The 20,354-nt window shown below is 42.1% G+C and overlaps 2 protein-coding genes across 7 annotated transcripts in view; one reads left to right on the top strand and one right to left on the bottom strand.

Moving 5' to 3' along the window:
- The window catches only part of LOC126399398 (uncharacterized), a 6,502-nt gene extending 3,543 nt beyond the window's left edge, over positions 1–2,959 (top strand). Inside the window, exon 2 of the mRNA XM_050059300.1 lies at positions 183–2,959. The gene's annotated coding sequence lies outside the window, so the exon portion shown is untranslated. The remainder of the gene's footprint in view (positions 1–182) is intronic.
- The window catches only part of fbrs (fibrosin), a 25,661-nt gene extending 8,143 nt beyond the window's left edge, over positions 1–17,518 (bottom strand). For 2 of the 6 annotated variants that reach the window (XM_050059294.1, XM_050059295.1), the window contains exons 1-16: positions 15,737–17,518; positions 13,085–13,261; positions 12,746–12,772; positions 12,553–12,582; positions 12,306–12,354; positions 10,852–11,197; positions 10,476–10,711; positions 7,406–7,698; positions 7,236–7,280; positions 6,993–7,091; positions 5,529–5,612; positions 5,312–5,350; positions 4,790–4,861; positions 4,473–4,626; positions 3,250–3,330; positions 2,987–3,070 (exon numbers count right to left, since the gene is read on the bottom strand). In XM_050059294.1, coding sequence (XP_049915251.1) covers positions 2,987–3,070; positions 3,250–3,330; positions 4,473–4,626; positions 4,790–4,861; positions 5,312–5,350; positions 5,529–5,612; positions 6,993–7,091; positions 7,236–7,280; positions 7,406–7,698; positions 10,476–10,711; positions 10,852–11,197; positions 12,306–12,354; positions 12,553–12,582; positions 12,746–12,772; positions 13,085–13,261; positions 15,737–16,039 — 2,119 coding nt within the window. In that variant the 5' untranslated portion in view covers positions 16,040–17,518. The remainder of the gene's footprint in view (positions 1–2,986; positions 3,071–3,249; positions 3,331–4,472; positions 4,627–4,789; positions 4,862–5,311; positions 5,351–5,528; positions 5,613–6,992; positions 7,092–7,235; positions 7,281–7,405; positions 7,699–10,475; positions 10,712–10,851; positions 11,198–12,305; positions 12,355–12,552; positions 12,583–12,745; positions 12,773–13,084; positions 13,262–15,736) is intronic. The other 4 variants (XM_050059296.1, XM_050059297.1, XM_050059298.1 and 1 more) reach the window with 4 other exon arrangements.
- Between the last annotated feature and the right edge of the window lie 2,836 nt (positions 17,519–20,354).

The raw sequence follows: 20,354 nt of genomic DNA, 5'->3' as shown, positions 1-20,354 counted from the left end.
CTCTTCCTGAGGTTTCTACCGTTTTTTTCCCTGTTAAAGGGTTTTTTTGGGGAGTTTTCCTTATCCGCTGCGAGGGTCATAAGGACAGAGGGATGTCGTATGCTGTAAAGCCCTGTGAGGCAAATTGTGATTTGTGATATTGGGCTTTATAAATAAAATTGATTGATTGATTGATTGACCAGCAAAAATGTACTGTTTTGATTATTGGTTCAAAAACCTCAAGAATATATATGAGCAGCAGGATTTAAAAAAAAAAAAAAAAATCAAACAATACCCAGACGTAGATCAAAGCTGCGCTGGTAGTAGTAAAGGAAGAAAGGAAACATGCTCCTCACAAAATATCCACTAAAGTTGTTCAGAGTTAGTGAGAGAATTCTGAGAAGGCCGATATGTCAAGACTTATTTTGTGAGGATTCTGTTGAAGGCTACTCAAGTCCTACAGTTACACCATGCACGACTGCCCCGTCCCAATGAACACTCACAACACAATATCTGTTTGATTCTCGCTTCTTCTTGCTCACTGTGAATTGTCCATTCATATTAGCACAAGAGGAAGATAACCAGCAGCCGCCTCCCCCAGTTCCTGTTTTCATTACTGCTAAGAGTTAGCTGTACAACCCAAACCACAGGAGCTGTAGAATGTACATGTACAGTTGATTAACTCCTTCCTTTAACAGCACTTACAAATAGCTGCTAAATCAACAATAATCTGTAGTAATAAATGATTTCATTACAAAATTTAAATTGCAGATGTTTACGTCTGTCCTTTATGGTATTAATGTATGAGCTTTTTTTGCAAATCGTTATTTTGATCCTAAGAATTCTGCAACAGAGATGTGTCTATGGAGGACCAAACACCCCCAAACAAATTAACTAGCCAGAGTTACAGCTGTGGGCTCATGCCGACCTGCATGTAAACCACAGCCATGCTGTAAAAATGCATCACTTATTCTGTTTTGAACAGACTTAAGTGGCAAAGCAGCAAAGGTACAACTTGACAAGCCGCAACAAGCGCATCATTATGTCTCATCAGCAGAATAAGGAGAGCCTCTCCGATCACAGTATATGTGCCAGGTTGTGTGTTTTATGATATTCACCCACTCAGACAACTGTGTTACCGATTTATGAATTTAAATAACACTAAATATTGCACTACGTGGGTGAGAGAGGACTAATTGTTTTCTGCCCACACACGTTCTTTTCTTTGACTTAATCGAAGGCAACCACTGAAGTTTTCATTAATTCAGAATATTACTGTGACGGGTTGTAATCACAAACCTTGACTACCCTTTAACACACGTGTTTATACTGTAACTGCCAGTAAAGACGGAGCTGTGTCAGTGCAGTGACACTGAAAGGATAGGTTTAATACAAAGTTCATCATTATGCCAAATGTATGTTGATTCATTGCTTACAGTAGTTATTGCTCCTGTCCACACTGGCTGTGACGTGATCCCTGTTAATGCCACTGTACTGTAAATCTCTGCAGATGCAAATATGAGGCGTCAACAGTCGGAGTTTTCCCAATAGTGCACCTACAGGAGTAGCAGTACAAATTCCATCTGTGTGCTTCCCCACGAAGCATTTCCTCTGTGAGTCGTGGCGGGAAGGTACTTTCTCGTGGTTGGATCCACATTTGTTGCTAGTATACAACAAAAAGAGGACTTGATTTGACTCTCTTTACTGCTAAAGCCCCATATCAGCATCAGCTGAACTTTAGAACGCATTTTTGAACTGAGGGATTATGGATTGTGACGGCCAATAAAGCTGTCTTCAACACAGTATGTCATTTTTGTCAATAAGGTTCTCTCGATCAAAACAATAACTTAAGACAAACTTTGAAGACATTGTGAAGCAGTGTGAGGGAGACATAACTGTTTAACACCTCTTTTGCCAATGACAATCTGTCTGACCTGTCTCAGGTAGAAATTATGTTCACGGACGAGTTAATGTATTAAAGTTAAGTTTCATTCATGTTGTGTTTATTCACAGTAACTGCTCATATTAGGTAAGGAATTCAATCACTGAGCAGCCCAGCGCTGTTATCAGAGGTCAAAACAACTTCAAACAACGATCAGTGAGCTTATAAATTTATTCTAACAGCACAAATTTACCATACGCATCAGCTGACATGTCATAGTCATAGTAGCACATCATAGTGTGACATAAAAATGCTGTTTTACTTGTAATGAGTATGATGCTGTGACATTGTTTAAGGCCTACCTCACTACAACATATCATCTGGTCTTTAATGTGTTTCCCCAGAACTTAGAGCAAGTAGAGGGGGTAAAGGGGATGTGACGCCATTGACAGGCAACCAAATGAAACGCTCAATTACCTTGAATAAAATTGCGGATTTCTCTGGGTTTGAGTACGACAAGAAATATTTGGAATACTGTTTGGTCGAGTTGTTTTTTTAGACATATTAATGTTACATAACAATATCTTTGAGCCCTGCGTGAAAGAACACAGCCTCCTCCTTAATTTGCATCAAGCCAGTGCGATAACTCAGCAGGGACGCTAACGCAGGGGTGTCATCTAACAACTACTGGTTCTACAGACGCAACATAATGAGACATCATTCGGTGAGGTGCTGCAGAGGCCAACAGAACACTGGACAAAAAAGTGGGCGCCGTATTTCAACAGTTTACCTCGTGATTGAAAGATAAAACGTGATGTCATGCGGCCGCTTGTAAAATTCAGTCTGCTAGTATTTTAAATCACTGCGCATGTTTTGGCATCTGATAAGCCTTCAAACTCACAGATCTGTTGCACAAAGCAAACTTGGTGAATCACATTTCATTGTTTGACAGGCACCTGAAGCTGCACACCAGCAACAGTGCAGCCTCATGTTTATGGCCTCAATGCCCACTTACTCTTTCAGCATACACGACGTGTGACGACTGTATTAAGACAGACGTTTGAACATTTCTGAAACTAACCCTCAAGTCTTGTGTTTTAAGAATAGATATACAGTAATACTGACCCAGCGTTGGGCTTCCAAGTCCTCCAAAGGCACCAGAACCAAGAGCTCCCAGTGGGGTGAAGGGTGGGGATCGGCCATACGGATCTAAAACACAAGTTAACGTTAAAAATACTGCGTCACAACTGTAGCTACACTTAACATAATGGAAACTCAACAAACAACCTTGTTTCATTTATTTATGAATGGTCAAAGTAAAATCTGGAGTGAATCAAAGTGCCAGACACTGGCTGTAGTGCACAAGTGGTTACAGAAGCTGCTCTTACCCAAGTGTGCAGTCGGTGTGAGGAAAGAGGAGTGGGGCGCTGATGGGGAGATGAAAGGAGCTGAGGACGGATTGACTGCCCCTGAGGGAAACAAGTAGTAGTAAAATAAAGAAAATGTCACGACTTATCAAATCAAGCTGCTCACACACGTAATGCTGTGACTCAACATGGCAATACTGTCAAACCTCAGGGATGTGAGGACAGGGCCAATCAAAATGCAATGACGCATGGTGAGAGAAGGAATTGATGAGCTCTTTAAGAAATTACATAAAATCTTGTGTGCAGGCGTAAAATACTAAAATACAACACTAAGGGGAAAATATCCTACAAAGTCTGAATATGAATATCATCTCTCAGTAATGCAGAACATTACACTACAACAATAAATTCACATTCTGTCAGCTGTTCTTAAAGCTGGGGTAGGCAGGGTTTGTTTTGGCGTCATTGGGCAAAAATCCCATAGTAAACTTTGAGCATATTGTAATTCAAGCGGTCTGAGAGAACACTAGACTTCTGCACCTCCTCTTGGATCTGTTCTCAGGCTTTGGAAAATGTAGCCCGTGACAGGAGACTCTGGCCGATCACAGATCATTTCACAGAGAGGGCGTTCCTTTTGGCTGTTCTACAAATCCCTTCAGATGGTGAGAGCCTGATTCAATGGCCAAAAATCCTGCAAAGTTGCTAATCCACCATTGGAAACAAACTGCCTACACTGCACAGCAAACCAAAAAAAGAGAGATTGAATTATCAACGAGAGAGTCTAAAAGAGAGACGGACAATAAACCAAATAAAACCTGAGTCAATATTGGAGAGGCATTTCCAGAGATGAAGAGAAAACGCTGCTAATAGTTTAGACTTGTGCTACCTGGAGCCAAAGGCTCATGGCTGCAGCTGATTCATGTTCACGTGCGTGTAGCTGGCTGGAGCCTCCAATCACGATGTGTCCTCTCAAAGGGCTTCACAAGTTTGCACAGAAAACAGGACGATAACTGTCATAGCATTGCTGCTATATAATGGCATGGGGATGATTATTATGAACGACTACTACTGGCACAGGTGACTGTATGAAGCGTGTGCATATGCCCATGCTTGCCTGGTGGGAGGGGCTTATGACAAAGAGAAGAGCTGCACAAGGGGGTGTATTTGCAAATTCTGCTGTTTTTCTGCCTTCCCAGAAAACTGCCCACCCCAGATTTAAGAGACGAAAGTATTTAGACACGCACCTGCAGCTGAGAACAGACTGGGAGGTCTGGTCAGATCATGAGTGGGAGGCAGGGCTCCTCCCATGGGCCCCAGTGGGCCTAGTCCCCCAGCTCCAGGAAGACGGGCCAGCAGGTCACTACGGAAGTCCAGCTTGTGAGGTTCAGCCTGCATCAGCTGACAGAGATAGGTAAAAGAGTTAATCAGACGTTCACAGTGGTGACAACACTTTTTATTTCTCTGTTTACAAGTGAATATGGGACACGACTACTTTATCTTTTATGAACAACATTTACAATCTAAGAAAGTACAACTTGTGATTTCACTAAGAAGCACTTACCTTTACTTTTTTCTGATGACTCAGAATCATCCAGGCCACATATACATGCATAGCACACCACTTTCCTGGTTTCTGCACAGCACAAAAATCACAGGGGTTTACCATGTTATTCCATTAATCTTGCATGTGCACCTTTAAAGCCTTTGCACACAAAGTCAGATGTTCTTCCTGTGGTTTAGAAATATCTCGTCTAGCCACTACAGAAGGTTGATGTTTTCCATCTGGAGATAAAGTTGCCTGCTAGAGCTCAGTTTAAGTTTGGGAATATGGAAAGTCAGTGAAAAATGCATAAGCAAGGACACAAGAAAATCACGGGGGGAAAGAACAACCACATACATTATCCACGTGGTAATTTCTGGCTTCTGAAATATCTAACTGGGTGTGCAAGGGCAGAGCATAGACCAGTAGCAGTCAAGATTACAAGTGAGATTAGTGCAAAGAGTGAGTGAAGCAGTGAGAAAGTAAAACAGGCTGAAGATTTTAAGGAGCCAAAGGGATTCAAAAACATCTATTTTTGCTTACATTACTGACTTTCAACGATGTCCCAAATGGATCAGTTAGCTACAAGAAAACACAAGTGTAAAAACCACTTTTAATCCACATATCTCACTCTTCATCACTGGCCCCATGTTGCAGCACATCCTCACTTACACTTTGGTTGTCCTACTACACAGTTTTATGCAAACAGAAAAGAGGGACATCTCTAACTTCAGGTTCTGAATGAGCACGTTGTCCTTACCCTGGGGTCTTTGGGCTGCAGGTGGTGAGGCACAACCCCAAGTCGTGCGGTTATATCAGGACCCGTTCCCTGAGGGACAAGAGGCTGTCACACACACAGCACAACACAACACATGAGCCATAACCTACTGATCTACAGGTCTGAGTACCAACTGACATTCTTCTCTCTTTCAGTTTCTGAAATCACTTTTTGAAAACTAAGTAAGGATATGAGTTTACAAAGGTGGAGTCATTATGAAGCCTCTGTGCTTCTGATGCTAGTGGTGCACCATATATACACCATATGATGCAGTGTGGGCATAGACAACGGTTACATCGCAGGAAGTGAGATGTCACGCAAATTAACTCAAACACGTCATGCTACAACTTTCTTGTTGCTTGATACAGAAGGAAAACTTGTACAGTTCCCAATTTCCATGACTAGTGATACCGGTCACGCCTTTCCCTTTAAGACAGGTTACATGTGTATGAGATGAATTGTGGTGGCGTTTGCTGTGGGAAGTGAGACTCTCCTGTGTGTGTGTGTGTGTGTGTGTTACCAGGCCAGTAAGTGCTGCAGACCCAGTGAAGTGTAAACTTTTGAGAGTCCGCAGGCTGTACACACAGTGACAGGGCTAACTGTTAGCATAACACTGCTAATATTATCTCACGGTTTTTAACAGATTTAATGAGTTTGTTGGGACTGTTTAACGCCTCAGTGGTGTGTGTGTCAACTGCTGCTGCTGCTGCGTGAGCTCGTGCTAACCAGGCAGACGTTGACCGGGAGGAGACCAGCTCCACGTCTGAAGACATGATCAAACCCCAGGGGCAAAAATGATCCAATGTAAGACTCATTTGACTGGAGACATTTCAGTACTACTTGGTAGTGGGTCACTCCATTGACAGTACCAATACCAGCCCTCGACAGCAGCTCAGTTTCCAGTGTAACAACTAGAAACAGGACCAGATTTCCTGTTCACTGTACAAAAGAAATAAAGCATCTGTTTAATGCAACGTTATCACGACGTCCCCGGACCATTCGTCACTGCTGAATTGCCGTACTGTAAAAGCTATGAGCCAGGGTAAAGCTAACTGAGTTAGCCTAAAAAAACCAACGGTCTCCCAACTACAGTTTGTAGCCACAAGGCTGGAAAGGTAACTCTAACGTTAATCTACAAGAGAAGTCTGTTGAACTCAACCTGAAAATGAGTGAGCGAGTCATTTTTTTCCCAATACTGTGCATCCACAGTCAATGCTATATTACCCTCAAATGCTTGTGATATTATCTGGAAAGCCCTTCTTGTTATCAAACACTTCACATTTTCATCAGTGTTCTTCCTGTGTGGGTGACCAAATGGATGGTCACTGTGACCAACATGGAGACAATAATCACACCACGTAATGTGAGATTTACCCTGACAATGTGATGTCTAGTGGGCTACCTAGGAATAAGTAACACAAAGATGTAGAGAGAGTTTTTCCGCACCTTTGGCTGAAATGCTCCTTGCAAGGAGCTGAAAGGCCCAGTGGGAGGAATCACAGGCTGGATACTCGGCACTGAAGGCGGCGGGTATTGTGGGAAGAACTACCATGACACACACAAACATGTATACAAGTTAAATCAATGCAGTTTTGAAGACTTTAAATCTATTTCTTTTTAAATGTTTTATGTAGTATTCTGTAAATTATCACCACCAACATAATGAGACAGAAAACAGACAGTACTCACAGGGTGTCGGTACAGCCCGTCCACTTTGCCTGTATACTTATCAAACTGAAAGACAAAAAGCATCGTATGGGTTAAAACTTGTCAAACACATGAATACGGTCCACATTCCAGCCACACTGGAATTTGCAGTATGACACAGATGTTCAGCATAGCAACAGAGAGCATCTCACCAGAGGCGGTGCGGTAGCTGTGGGGTGCAGGAAGGGCGTGAAGTGGTGTGTGTGCGTGTGTTGGTGCTGGTGGTTGTGCTGATGGAACTGGAAGGCCATGTGCGGGATGCTCGGCTGGTTCTGAGACGTCCGGCCTGATGAGCCCGGTCCGGAGCTCGTTGCTGATGGACCACCAGGAGTGGCGCGGCCTGCAGCTGCTGCATTGTTTTCAGCCCCTGGGACGCTGCGTCTGCCCTCGCGTTCTTGTGAATTCAAGAAGTGGGGGTTCAAGTTCTGACGCAGTAATTCTTGGTCTACAGTGGAGGGAAATAGAAGAAAATATATTAATGAAAGTAAAACAAATCACAACTCCACAGAGTAACTGTTGAATTTAAAGCCACTGGAAACTCAAATCCACAACAGCCTTCTGGGTCTTATAGACATAAAAGTAAGCATCTACAAAGTGTGCTGTCATTGAAGGTTTTGTAAATTTAGTGGGTTTGTATTGGCCATGGTTACGCTCAGACTTTTATACGACTCAGAACTTTACATGTGTAATAACAAACTTACTTTCTGTCCAGAGCGACGTTCAGCAGTTACGAGCCGTCACGTGTTTTTAGAATCCATCGAGGAGAGAAGTAATCCATCAGGGAAACACTTCAGAAACATTATAAAGTGATAGTTGTACGTTTTATCCACTTATTTCTCAAGTACCTAAATAATTATTTACTGTTTTGGAAGCGGCGCTTGTTAGACGGTGGCAGCCATGTTGATTCTGTCGTCCAATCACAAATTGTGTTATTAGATGGTGAAACGCGTGTAAACAGCTGAACCAATGACCGTTGCGAAATAGCGGAGGCGATCCTCAGAGAGTAAATAATGACCAAGATAATTATCTGTAGTTTACCGAACTAATGACTGATGTGTTTATCTGAAACCCGCGATCCGACCCGCATGTTATTTTTTCCACCCAGATCCGAACCCGGGAAAAAATGTTTTTTTAAAAAACACCCACCAATCAGCTGTTTTTGCGGGTCCCCGTTGGGGACCCAGTGCAGGACTCTGGTCTGAGCCGGCTCATCTCTATGTAACATCTTGCCATGAGACAGCTCACTTTATCTCACCTATGTCTGACTTCTCCCTTTTTTTGGTCGTGTGAAGATGACAAAGTGTCAGTCTTTTATTTTCCAACTTGGAGAAACAGTGGACTGTGTTTTCTGTGAGCCGCTGTAGAGTCGTCCACAAAAACGGCAGCACATACAGCTCTCATTTCCCCCAAGACTGGTTCAGTAATTTTGCCAAGAAAGCTATGGGTTTTACAAAACAGCTCTGTCCTGCAGCTCTAGCTGGAGCTTTTCTCCACCACTTCAGCCTTTCCCTCTCCAGACATCACGTCCCTGATATGCCAAACATATGGACTGATCATGTACTTTGCTAACCGTAGGTAAAGATGAGTAATATTAGCTGACTTACAGGCTTGTCATTAGACTGCATTAGAGCTTATTTGACTTTTGGATGTTGCTAACATTTAGCCTCTGAGATCTGTAGCTAATGTTTGAGCCACAGTCTTTTGATATTGTCTCAACAGCAACATGAGCTGTGTTTTAACAGTTATGAATGTTTATTTTCATTCACATTTTTGGTGGATGTTTAATGACACACTCTGTTTTGATACCTCACCCTCGGGCTGAGGCGATATGCTTGTCTCCTAATTTGATACTATCATGATATTTGGGCGCCAAGTATTGTGATTCGATATTACCATTTATTTTGATTTTATTTACTTGTTATACTAAACCATGGGAAGAAGTTAATTCATAACCTTCTAGAGACCCTTTCCAAAAACAATACACTCAACGTGTCAGTCAGTCTGTCTGGCTTTTATTTCAGCAGCATCAAATACTGCAAACAAAGTGGTAAATGAACCATTAACTGTTTTAATGGCCTTATTTTTAACAATCTTATTTCAGTTTAGCACTTTGTGACCTTGCTCTGTGAAAGGTGTTATAAAATAAACTGCACTTACTTCCTAAGATGTATTTTACATGAACAGTAGAATGAATAAAAATATACTTTTCAAGTGAACTGCCACATCTGGCAGCACCAGCTTATCAAGCTACTGTTTCCCAAACACTGATTTATTTTTGTGGCTGCCCAAATATCAACACTGGCCTTTAGTTACTTTTTCCTTTTTCTTTTCTTTTCCACGATGTGTAAAATATTATTCCATTACAGAGCTTTCAGAGCCAGTGCACTGATTCACTCAGCCCCTCACCCCGCTCTTTCACTCTTCATCAGGCCTCAAGTGAGACAAGAATAAGCTAGCTAGCATCCTGCAGTGCCTCCGCCGCTCCCCACAGGTAGGAGACTAGAAGCTCTGGAGACTCACTCAGGAGCAGCTGTAGCAACTCAAATTCAGCCGGTGCAAACCCAAGCGTCAGAACTCACAGCAGGCAGCGACAGAAAGTTTACTGATCTGGCAGTTTGTGCTGGTGTGGCTGAATTTGAGTTGGTATTCAGGCAGCTGCAGGTCCATCCTTGGACTGTCGAGTCTGATTTCCCCTTTCAGCTTTGTTTTTCTTACAACGGATATGACGTTAACTTACTCATACACTATCACAATAAAAGTGGCAACTCATTTCCACCCACACACACTTGAACTATATCAATTCATTACATTACTTAAGCATTTTTACTACTTGCCAAGGCACATTTTCAGTGGCTTTAAGTTTAAAGAAGGGCCAAATGTTGCTGCATTATAGTGCCTGTGTTACACTTGCTAGAGTTCATTTTAACGGACACAAGAATAACACATTTGCCATGTTTAAAGTGCTTCTTAACAAGTCTCCAAATACAATACAGTGCAACATATTGCCTCTGTTTAACAGAAGGAATGCAGTTCTGACATGATCACACCTCAGTGTATCGATACACAACTTCCTCAACACCCCAGACGAACCCAGACGACCGCCAGAGGAAGTCTGGTTTTGGTTTATTTTAGTAACATACTAGTCACTGTGTTCTCATGAGCAGCTACAACAGACCAACAGACTGTAACAGCCGTGAGAAGGAGCGTTCCTGTTGACTGTACCTGCTGCTGATGAGTGGCCAGGACCTTGTACCAGAGGTGGAGGGGGAGGCAGGCCAGGTGAGGATGTGAACAAGGCCCCAGAGCTGGCTCGGGATGGGGGTCGGAGGGGCCCTGAGGATCCTAAGCCCCTGTTGTAGGGCAGCGACACACTGGTGGAGGGAGTCGGGGGGCGCATGGAGGGTGAGGAAGATGCGACAGATGAAGCAGATGAGGGAGGTTTGACTGGGGTGTTGCTCCTGAGAAGAAAGAAAGTAGAAATAATGAATCATGAATCACAGAATTAGTTTTTTGTGTCACAGTTAGCATCTTTTTTGTTTTACTTTAATCTTTATATTTATTTATAGTTGTTTTTTTTTTTTACTTTTCTGCTGTATACCTGTTGATGTTGTAGATGGAGTGAGATCGTCCAGGCAAAGTAAAGGGTTTGGGTTTGGAGAGTGGCGGGCTGCCGTTGTGGCGGCTGCCATTTCCATTGAACGGGCTGGACCGGGGGACCGTGCCGGGGGCTGCGACCGGGGAAGGCAGGCGAGAGAAGGGGGCAGAAGAGGTAGAAGAAGAAACCGGCTCTGGGAAATTCTGCTCCAGGCTTTTCTCCTGACTTCGTTCCAGGCCAGATACTCTCGGGGTCACCATCAACCGTGAGGCGCCACCACAACGGGCCGGGAGAGGCGGGCAGATTTTGCCCACAGATGTGCCCATGTTTGAGGGGGTGGGCTCCACAACTAAAGACGAGAACATCAGTCAGCATTTTGCCTGTTTTGAACATTACAGTGTGGAGTGACAGAAGCAAGGTGAGAGATCCAACATGTGCAGAGATGGACCAACAATGTGAAACTGGATCAGAAATCTTCACTGGTCCAAATTTAGGATCTAAATACATGTTCAAAAGATGAGCCCAAACCTAAGCTCCAAGAGCACTGAGAGCTGGTCTGAAACAGACCCAAGGAAAGTCAGTAAATTGGAATATTATGATTTTTGACTAAACCCACACCATGGAATACCAAAACTCAAGCCTAGCCTCAACTCTGCCTGGTCTTGGCAATGCGCATTAGTGTGACATCCGTGTGACTGTGGCCATCTTGCTGTCTGCCACTGTCTCACTAATGTGCAGCTAATAATTTATTATTTATTATGGAGGAGAAAACAGAAAGCAAAACCTAATAGAGCTGCACAGGTAACACAGAAGGAGAAACTGTACCTTACGACTCATGGACGGACAGTGTGTTATTAGCAGTGGTATTAAAGAGTAAGGACCAAACCAGCGTCTGAATGGGCCTGAGTTTAGAAGCTGCCACAGGTTTGTTTGGTGACTTGTTCAACAAGCTGAGGTGACGGAAAAGACGCGTTCATGTCTATAAGTTAGATAAAAAGCTAATGTGGGTTACTGTTTAAAGTTTGTGGCTGTTGTGTCTCAGGCTGCTGATTTATAGAAATGGACAAGACTTCGACTTTACTCGTGCTCTGGACTGGACATAACACTTATGCCCGGTCTTAGTGAGAAGAAGGCTGGATGGTGCAGCCAGCATTAACTACTAGGTCAGACTTAGAACAGTTAGTTATGAACAACTTAGCCTAAGACCAGGCACAGCCCCGTTGGTGCAAGCAGCCCCTGATCTTTCAAGCCACAGTGTAGTCTGCGCCTCCTGATCATTTAATGTGTGTGTGCATTATTCAGCGCCAGTGTTCCACTGAATCAAGATGTAATGATACAAGAATTGAAAACAATCTGGCTCCTTTGGTATTTTTCTGTTTCCATCTAACTGTAGGCTTGTGAGGCACCACTGACGAAATCAGTTCACTGTTTCATAAATACATGTGAATTTCTCGTACCTTTCCTCGTACTGACTGTGAAGACCGGGTCCATGTCGTTGTCGGAGGCCTGGATGGACACGCAAAACAAAGATTTAATTTCATTTATACTCGACAAAAGTCAACACATCAATCAGCTGTTCCTAATAATGTATTAACATTGCATCAACAGACCCAACAAATAAGTAGCTTGACAAATGATCTTGTTGTGTCACACCTTCATGACCAACGATTAACATCAGTAAGATAAGAGGTAAGCAGTACACACCTTGTCTCCTGTATCACTCTCAGTGTCACACTGAAAAAAGACAGAAAAAGAAATGTTCAGATTTGCATCTATTAGAATATTTCAGTTTTAGATCAGAGATGCTGCTCAGTGTTGTGAGGCAGTGACACATCAGTGACACATCAGTGACACATCAGCTCATCACGTGCACCATGAGATAAGAAACCAAACTTACAATGTAGCCAGTTTCCAAAGGGTGTCCCTAGAAAAAGAGAATATTCAGTATTAAAATGGGTTTTAAATAAATGTTTATCAATTACAGTGATTCTACTTACAGAAGGTTAAATATTTCTAGATTCCTGGTTGTAAGGAATCACCCTGTGCAGCGTCATAGACAAACCCCCTTGAATGATAGGAGTTGTAAACCAGTTTTACTGGCGGCTCATTTTCATGGCAGGATACACAGCTCAACAGCACGACAGAAGTGTAAACATTACTATTTGTTTAGGAATTAGCTCAACATCCTACACGACAAGATGAAGGTGGATGCGACCAAAACAGTCAAGCCCTTCACCTCTATCTTTCTCCTCTTATTTCTGCTCTTGTTCCAACAGCTGCTGGAGTAGCTGTGCGGGGCTCCCTCCTCGGGCTCTGACAGCGGCCCTCCACCGTTCTCCTCCGGCCCTCTCTTCCCCTTGTTCCTCCGGCCCAGCATATCAGTGCGCTGACTGGGCTTCAGAGAACAGTCCATCTGATAAAGACAAAAAAATAATCAGTGTTTACATGTCTAGCAGAAAGCATCAATGTGTATGCCTGAGGGCAAAGACCACAGGCCAGCTACATGCCAATTAATGTCCTGACAGACCTAATTTCTGCGTAGTTTCTACTCTGAGTGATCGCAAAAATAGAAACACCAGAATGATGTAATGCAACACAGCGGCCTGCGTGAGACTTGAGCTGCTTGTGTGCAGACTCAATTCTATGGTGTGTTTTGAGAAGGTGTTAAGTGGTTGTGGTATATCTGTTCTTAAAATAAGATTCTAATATTCTGTCCAGCCCATTTACAGATATAGAAGAACAGAAATAATAGGAACACCTTACAACCTCGAAAGAAAAGCAACACCTCTCTGACACAATAAAAGGACAGAACACGAGCCCCACATATCGACCTCAGGGGGTCAGAGGATAAATCTGAAGCGCTGTGAGATGATCAACATTTTGGTAAAAAGAAAGAAAAGGCACATCAGCTAAATAAAAGATTACTTCTTCTGTTTTATTCTTTTCTGGTGAAATACTGGAACGTATGGTCTCCCCCCCAAAAATATTCAAATGTAACAGAGTAATTAAAAAAGTACAAGCAGTCTGTGATGAGAGGTCAGCAGTGGGCTTTGCTTGGCTACAAAGAGTCAGAAAGCTGCGACAGGTTGGGAACCAGTGACTTGTATGAAAAGACAGTTTAAGTACAGAGAGTTTCTTTAAAGCACAAGAGAGCTGTGGAGAAAAACGATTAAGTAACCATCATGGAAAAGGGTTTGTTTGCCATGAGAGAGATGTATAGGTGACAATATATATGTCCAATGCATAAAACAAGTGCAATCCACTGGAATAACATGTGGAGAATACAAGGTGATGTTGCTGCGTGTATTCAACTACGACTCTGGAAGGTTTTAAATCCAGATGGAAGTCAGATTAACTAAAAATAACTGAGTTTAATAATGTCTCATATTGTCATTATTCTGTTTGGTTGGATCCTTTAAGGTTATTAAGATTATGCTGTTTATTAAAGAAAAATACAGTAGCTGTAATAGATACCTTCATCTGGAATTAAATAAATATTAATAAACTGAAGAGGAGGCAACTCAACATGAAGCTCAACTCAGCTTTTCTTTTCAATTGGTGACTATTATTCTTATTTACTTCTTTTCTATCCAATTATCTTCTAGAGAATAACTGCAGGCAGTTACTGCTGTTAATAAATTCAGGCAGGAAGTTAGAAATTCAGAAAAGGAAATTGCCACATTCCACCCAAAAACACTTTTTTTGCTGGTATATTTAATTATTTTCTATTAGCAGTTTCAGATAGTAACTGACCGACAATCTTGGCATTCACTGGTTGATTTGACTGTAAAATCAAGTCACCCAGGAGAATAGTGGAACCGTCTGTCTGTGAGCGTATGAAGAGGCACTTCTGCAACATAACCTACTGACAAATAATTTGGTTTCCTGTCCTGATGCGGTAAATGCCGTCAGACCCACCCTGGAGGCTGATTAACTAATGTTAGATATTCTCTTAATCAGAATGTCAATTGGGTCACATTACAACACAATTTAATTATCTACACATATCTGGTGTTACAGCTTTTACTGCATGGTGGAAACTTCACACTGACCAATGCTCTGTCTGTCTGTCTGTCTGACTGTCTGTCTGTCTGACTGTCTGACTGACCTGAGTACATTAGGAATGAAAAGTATTGTGCTCCAAGTACGTTAACAACACAATCTGTGGTGTTACACCCATTTAAAATGATTTCTTGTGGATTAGTTCTTTCTCAGTCTGAAAGCTATTTGGCAGCTCATCAACACCTCACTGAATTAGAACATGAATAATTGAGGCCTCTCCAGAACCCATCAGCAGGACGCCTTGGGCTTTGGGGTTGGCCTGAGCCGATTGCTTTCTCCACACAGGGAATAGTGTCGAGAGTTGAGGAGTTCAATCTGAAGCTTTTTACCACCTTTAGCTGGAGGACAAAAATGCATGATTTGACAAGATGAAGAGGAGTAAAGAGGACAAAGATTAAAGTAGTCAAGCATAAAAGTCAATCAATTACAAGGCACATCTTGGACCAGTGCACATATTCTCTTTACTGTCACCGTCTGCGTATCCTGCCACAACTGTACAGCAGTTTGTTTTAGTATTGTCATGGTATCTTTGACATGTTTCTATTGTAGGTCTGTTCTGTGCTAATGTACTGGACTTCTGCAGTAGCTTGCCTTTATTTTTATTTCTTCTCAATATGATTATTGTATGCACCAAACACCAGCCTACCTGGTGATAAACTTTGTTCTGATTACATTAATTAGCGGAAGTGATTGTGCTAACTGTCTGTCAAGCTTTATATTAAGGTGATCCATCAACGTGTTCATACTGCCGTGTACAAGTGAAGCTGTGTGGTGATTGACAGCTGATTGACAGATGGGTGTATAGACGTGAAAGGCAGATATTTACCTCCAGTGCCTCCAGGCTGACAAAGCTCGCAATAGCGAAGCCATCAATGATGTCTTCCTCGCAGGACACAGACTCTCTCTTCCTCCGACGTGGAGGCCTGTGTCTCCCAAAGCCGGGCCGGCACTCTCTCGCACCGGGCCCCAGCACACTGTTGGTGCCACAAGCCTCCCGCTCGGAGCCTGAGGAAAGGGATGTGGCCCGCTCCTCGGCCAGGTCCACTCTCCTCCGCCGCCGCTCCCTGTCGCGCTGTGAACGGGACCGTCGGCTCTGCCTGAATCCAGTGCTCCGGCTCGGGCCCTCCATGTTCAGTCCTCCCTTCTGTAACTCCAGTGAGACCAAAGGCACTTTATTCAAGTCCCGGTCCGGAGGAAGGGCACCGAACCGCAAATACAACACCACCACACAGGCCCTCGCAGGGAGCCTCTGTTAAAATGGCGTTAATGGAACCAGTGGCTATTATTTACCGTCCTCTGACAACAGTCTATCGGCACCAGCGCCTTTCTTTCGCCGAAATTTTAGTGTCATTTCAATGAACCTGAACGCAAAGTTAGCTCCACATGGGGATTTAAAACATCCACGACACACACACAAATGTCAGGACATATTAGCTGATTGTGTCTCGTAGAAAGCTAGCATTAGCCACCTAGCATGAAATCTAACCGATAACCACATAAGTCATGTAAACAAAAAAAGACGAGTGTAGCTGTGTTACAGACGAACAGGCCTCCGGATCAGTGTCCCAGTGAAGATTACACCAACACTGGCGTTACTCAACGCGACTCCTGCGTGAAGGATTTCATAGATTTCTGCTCACGCTGACAAATTTATTTGCCTGTTAGCAAAAACGATACGGTTAGCTAGTCCGTTAGCAAGGCCAATAACCCAGAGATCCGGCATCAACACACCGCTGACCGGGACATTATTTTATATTAATATGAACTGTTATTGTTGACAGCTGCTGTAAATTACTCCCAATATAAAACGAGTAAAACGAGCTGTCTGTTCCGAGTTAAAATGATGTAAATGCCAATTAGCTTATGCTCATTGGGATAGCATGTACACGGCTAACTCAATGCGTTACAATATATTCAGCCAGCGACCTAAGAATAAAACTATATTCTTAAAACGTGTGTGGAGAGACCGACACGTCGGACAGTTTACTGTGAAGCTAACTAATATCCCGCAGCCGAGAGAACAAATGTTTCTCCTGCCCAAACGCTGATGGCCGTTAGTAACGGTTGAATTCGCATCAAAAGAAAGACGTAATGTTAGCACTGTGGCTAGCTAGCGTTAGCCGATCCAGCTGTTAGCCACAAACAAGAACCTTTCATTTTTTTTAGAGGAAGCAGGAAGAATACGGGTTTTCTTTTACAACCAATCGCCCGTTAAACACTAACACGTCGCGTCTTTACACACAACTCTTCTCTCGTGCCACCTCCATCATAAAGAAAAAATCAAGGCCCAAATATCAAAGCCTCGGTGTCGATTTCCATAAACGAGGGTGTCGGCCAAGCCCCCGTTGGGCTGGGCAGCTCCTTCATGCAGCCTTCACTGTGTAATCCAATGTTTTTAGGATTAGTTGGACCACTCGCCGACGTTTCCGGTCAAAGATGTCGTATTCTCACTAAAAAATCCAGAGTGCAGGTACACACGGAGGACAGGAGGACGGCTCCGGTGCTGCCCCCTTCACAAGTTTCCACTGAATTGGAAATTTATCGTGAAAATCAGGGAGACACAACCCTTGTCAGCCGTGCAGTGCATTGTGTGCGCTGCTCTTCTTCCTCACTCATCACACTGGCTGCTCGGGAGCTCTGCTGGTGCACACTGCCCCCATGTGGACAGAGTCTGCAAGGCTGCAGCAAAATGCTCTCAAGGTCCCCAGAAAATCAGATGTTTATTTTTTGTACTTTATTAGAAGAAAAAAAATCAAGCTCATGTTTATTATTCTCATCACATAACTCTCAGCATTAAGACGAGATAAGAGATAAGATGAGACTCACACCTTAAATAACTGGAGTCAGACAAAGAAAGGGAGGAGGATTGGGTGCTAACAGAGGGTAAAAATATTACAAAAGATAAAACAGAAATAAAATCTATATGTGAAAGGTGTATATATAGTGTAAATGGTATTGAGTGTATAGTTGTGTCTAAATTTAGTACTTTACATTTTATATTTTTCTTATTCTGATATATATCTTTTTGTATTTTATCTTTATTCTATCAGTATTCTATTGCCATTCAACTTGCTTTTCTATCTGTGCTATGAGCTGCTGTAATGTGATTTATCTTAAGTTATCTTATCTTATAGGCTACACACGATATACATCTTTCACTTACAAATACTGTATGTCGGTGATAATTTAAACACACACATATTGTATAGTATATTTACTGGACAGCTATAGAAGTTATATAGCCCTCAGGCACCCTACATGTATTTTATATATATATATATATATATATATATTTTTTTTTTTTAAGAAAAAGGAAAATAAACCCCCAAGTAAAACTAAATATAAATCTAAGACATAAAAGGTGACATTTAAAATATATAGATAAATACAATAATAGCAATGTGTATACAATATTGCAAATTAAATAACTAAATGTAAACAGGAATGTAGTAAATGTATATACAAGATAATAATAATAATAATAATAATAATAATGGTGATATACATATGGAGAGGTGTGAACAGTTTGTAAAGCAGTAAGTAAAAGTATATAAAGGTAAAGTGACAGTATAATATAAAGCAGGAGTGTCAAACTCACTTTAGTTCAGGGGCCACATACAGACCAGTTAAACCAGTGAATAATAACCTATAAATATCAACCCCTCTAAAAGTTTTCCTTTTTTTAGTGTAAAGAAGTCCATTCTGAAAACATTCATTCATTTTTTTTTAATAAAACAAATGATGAACATCCTGTGATAGCCTCAGAAAAATTAAGTGTTTTTCCACATTCAGTCAGTCGGCTACTCACTTTCATCACGTGCTTTTATTCATCATTTTCCACTGAAGTAGAACCTATTGAAGAAGCAGGATAAGACATCCCTGCCTTACAAACCATTTACAATCTGAAGTTTTAAATTGCTCCTGAAACCTCTCAGCCTTCTCATGTGCATCTACATTAGGTGTGCACAGTCATCTAGTGGGCCGGATTGCATCCTTTGGCGGGCCGGTTCTGGCCCCCAGGCCATATGTTTGACACCCCTGATATAAAGTGACAAGTGTAATGTAAAGTGACAAGGACCACATGGCCACAAACATCCAGGAGACTCCATCTCAGAAACATACAGGGCCTTACAACCCATGGCGGTTTTGTTTGCAGCTATTGTCTAGTTCAGAGATATGAGAGCGAAGAGATGGCAAATACTTTGTTGTCATTCATCTAAATACAGTGCAGTACACAGAGGAACAAAATGTTGTTCTGTTGGTCCCCTCTGGTGCAGAACAAAAGAATAAAGAAATGGACATAAGGTGTAAACAACTGCATTCAAAAGTAGGTAGAGAACAAGGTCCAGACATATGGTGCAATAATAGAAAACATACAAGTTGTGCAAATACAATCACAGATAGTAAAAGGAGTTCCCAGAGGATAGTTCTGTAGTAAGGTCCAAGTAAAGTGAGGTAAGAGAAGTCTTTATTGATCCCCTGAGGACAAAATGTAGGTGTTGCAGCAGCATAAAGACAGAATAAGTTCAGAGAAATACAGAAGTGAAAAATAATACAGATACATCTGTAATAAGATCACAAGTAAAAAACATATGGAGAAAAGTTTGTGTACTTTTGATCTAAGGTGACTTTTCTCTAATTCCAATGAAGTAAAATCTGAATGGTCCAACAAACAGTTATATTTCAGACAACAGTGTCCTTCGATCTCTGTCAGAAGTTTGTGTTTGTCCTTTTTCTGTTTCAACATGACAGTCTCTCCTGTGCACAGAGCCAGATCCATAAAGACTTTGTTTCCCAGTTTGGTGTGGAAGAACTTGACTGGCCTGCACTGACTGACTCCCGACCTCAACCCCGTCCAACACCTGATGAACTGATAAACCACCTGTGATCCAGACATGATCATCGAACATCAGTGTTGGACCTCACTCATGCTCTTGTTTCAGAACGGGAGCAGAGACCTGCAGCCGGGTTTCAAAAATCCCCACAATGCCATGCAGTGTAACTGTGGTGGAGAAACACTAACCTGTTTCTTAATTAATTATTTTTCTGGCTAATAACTGCACCTAAATCAGTCTTAAATATCAATGACCATTGAACATGGCCTTGGTGCCCTCAGCAGTAGATGACCCTAACAGTTCATGTCGATAGTGTGAGTGTGTGTGACAGAAACAAATAGAAAACCTGACATATACAGTGGTGTGAAAAAGTGTTTGCCCCCTTCCTGATTTTTTACTTTTTTGCATGTTTTCCACACTTAAATGTTTCAGATCATCAAACAAATTTAAACATTAGTCAAAGATAACACAAGTAAACACAAAATGCAGTTTTTAAATGAAGGGTTTTATTAATGAGGAAGAAAAAAATCCAAAGCTACATGGCCCTGTGTGAAAAAGTGTTTGCCCCCTAAACCTAATAACTGGTTGGGCCACCCTTAGCAGCAACTA

Source organism: Epinephelus moara, chromosome 13, assembly GCF_006386435.1.
Source record: "Epinephelus moara isolate mb chromosome 13, YSFRI_EMoa_1.0, whole genome shotgun sequence".
Lineage (NCBI taxonomy): Eukaryota > Metazoa > Chordata > Actinopteri > Perciformes > Serranidae > Epinephelus > Epinephelus moara.
Note: the sequence above shows the minus strand (reverse complement) of the source record. Positions and strands in the feature narration are given on the sequence as shown.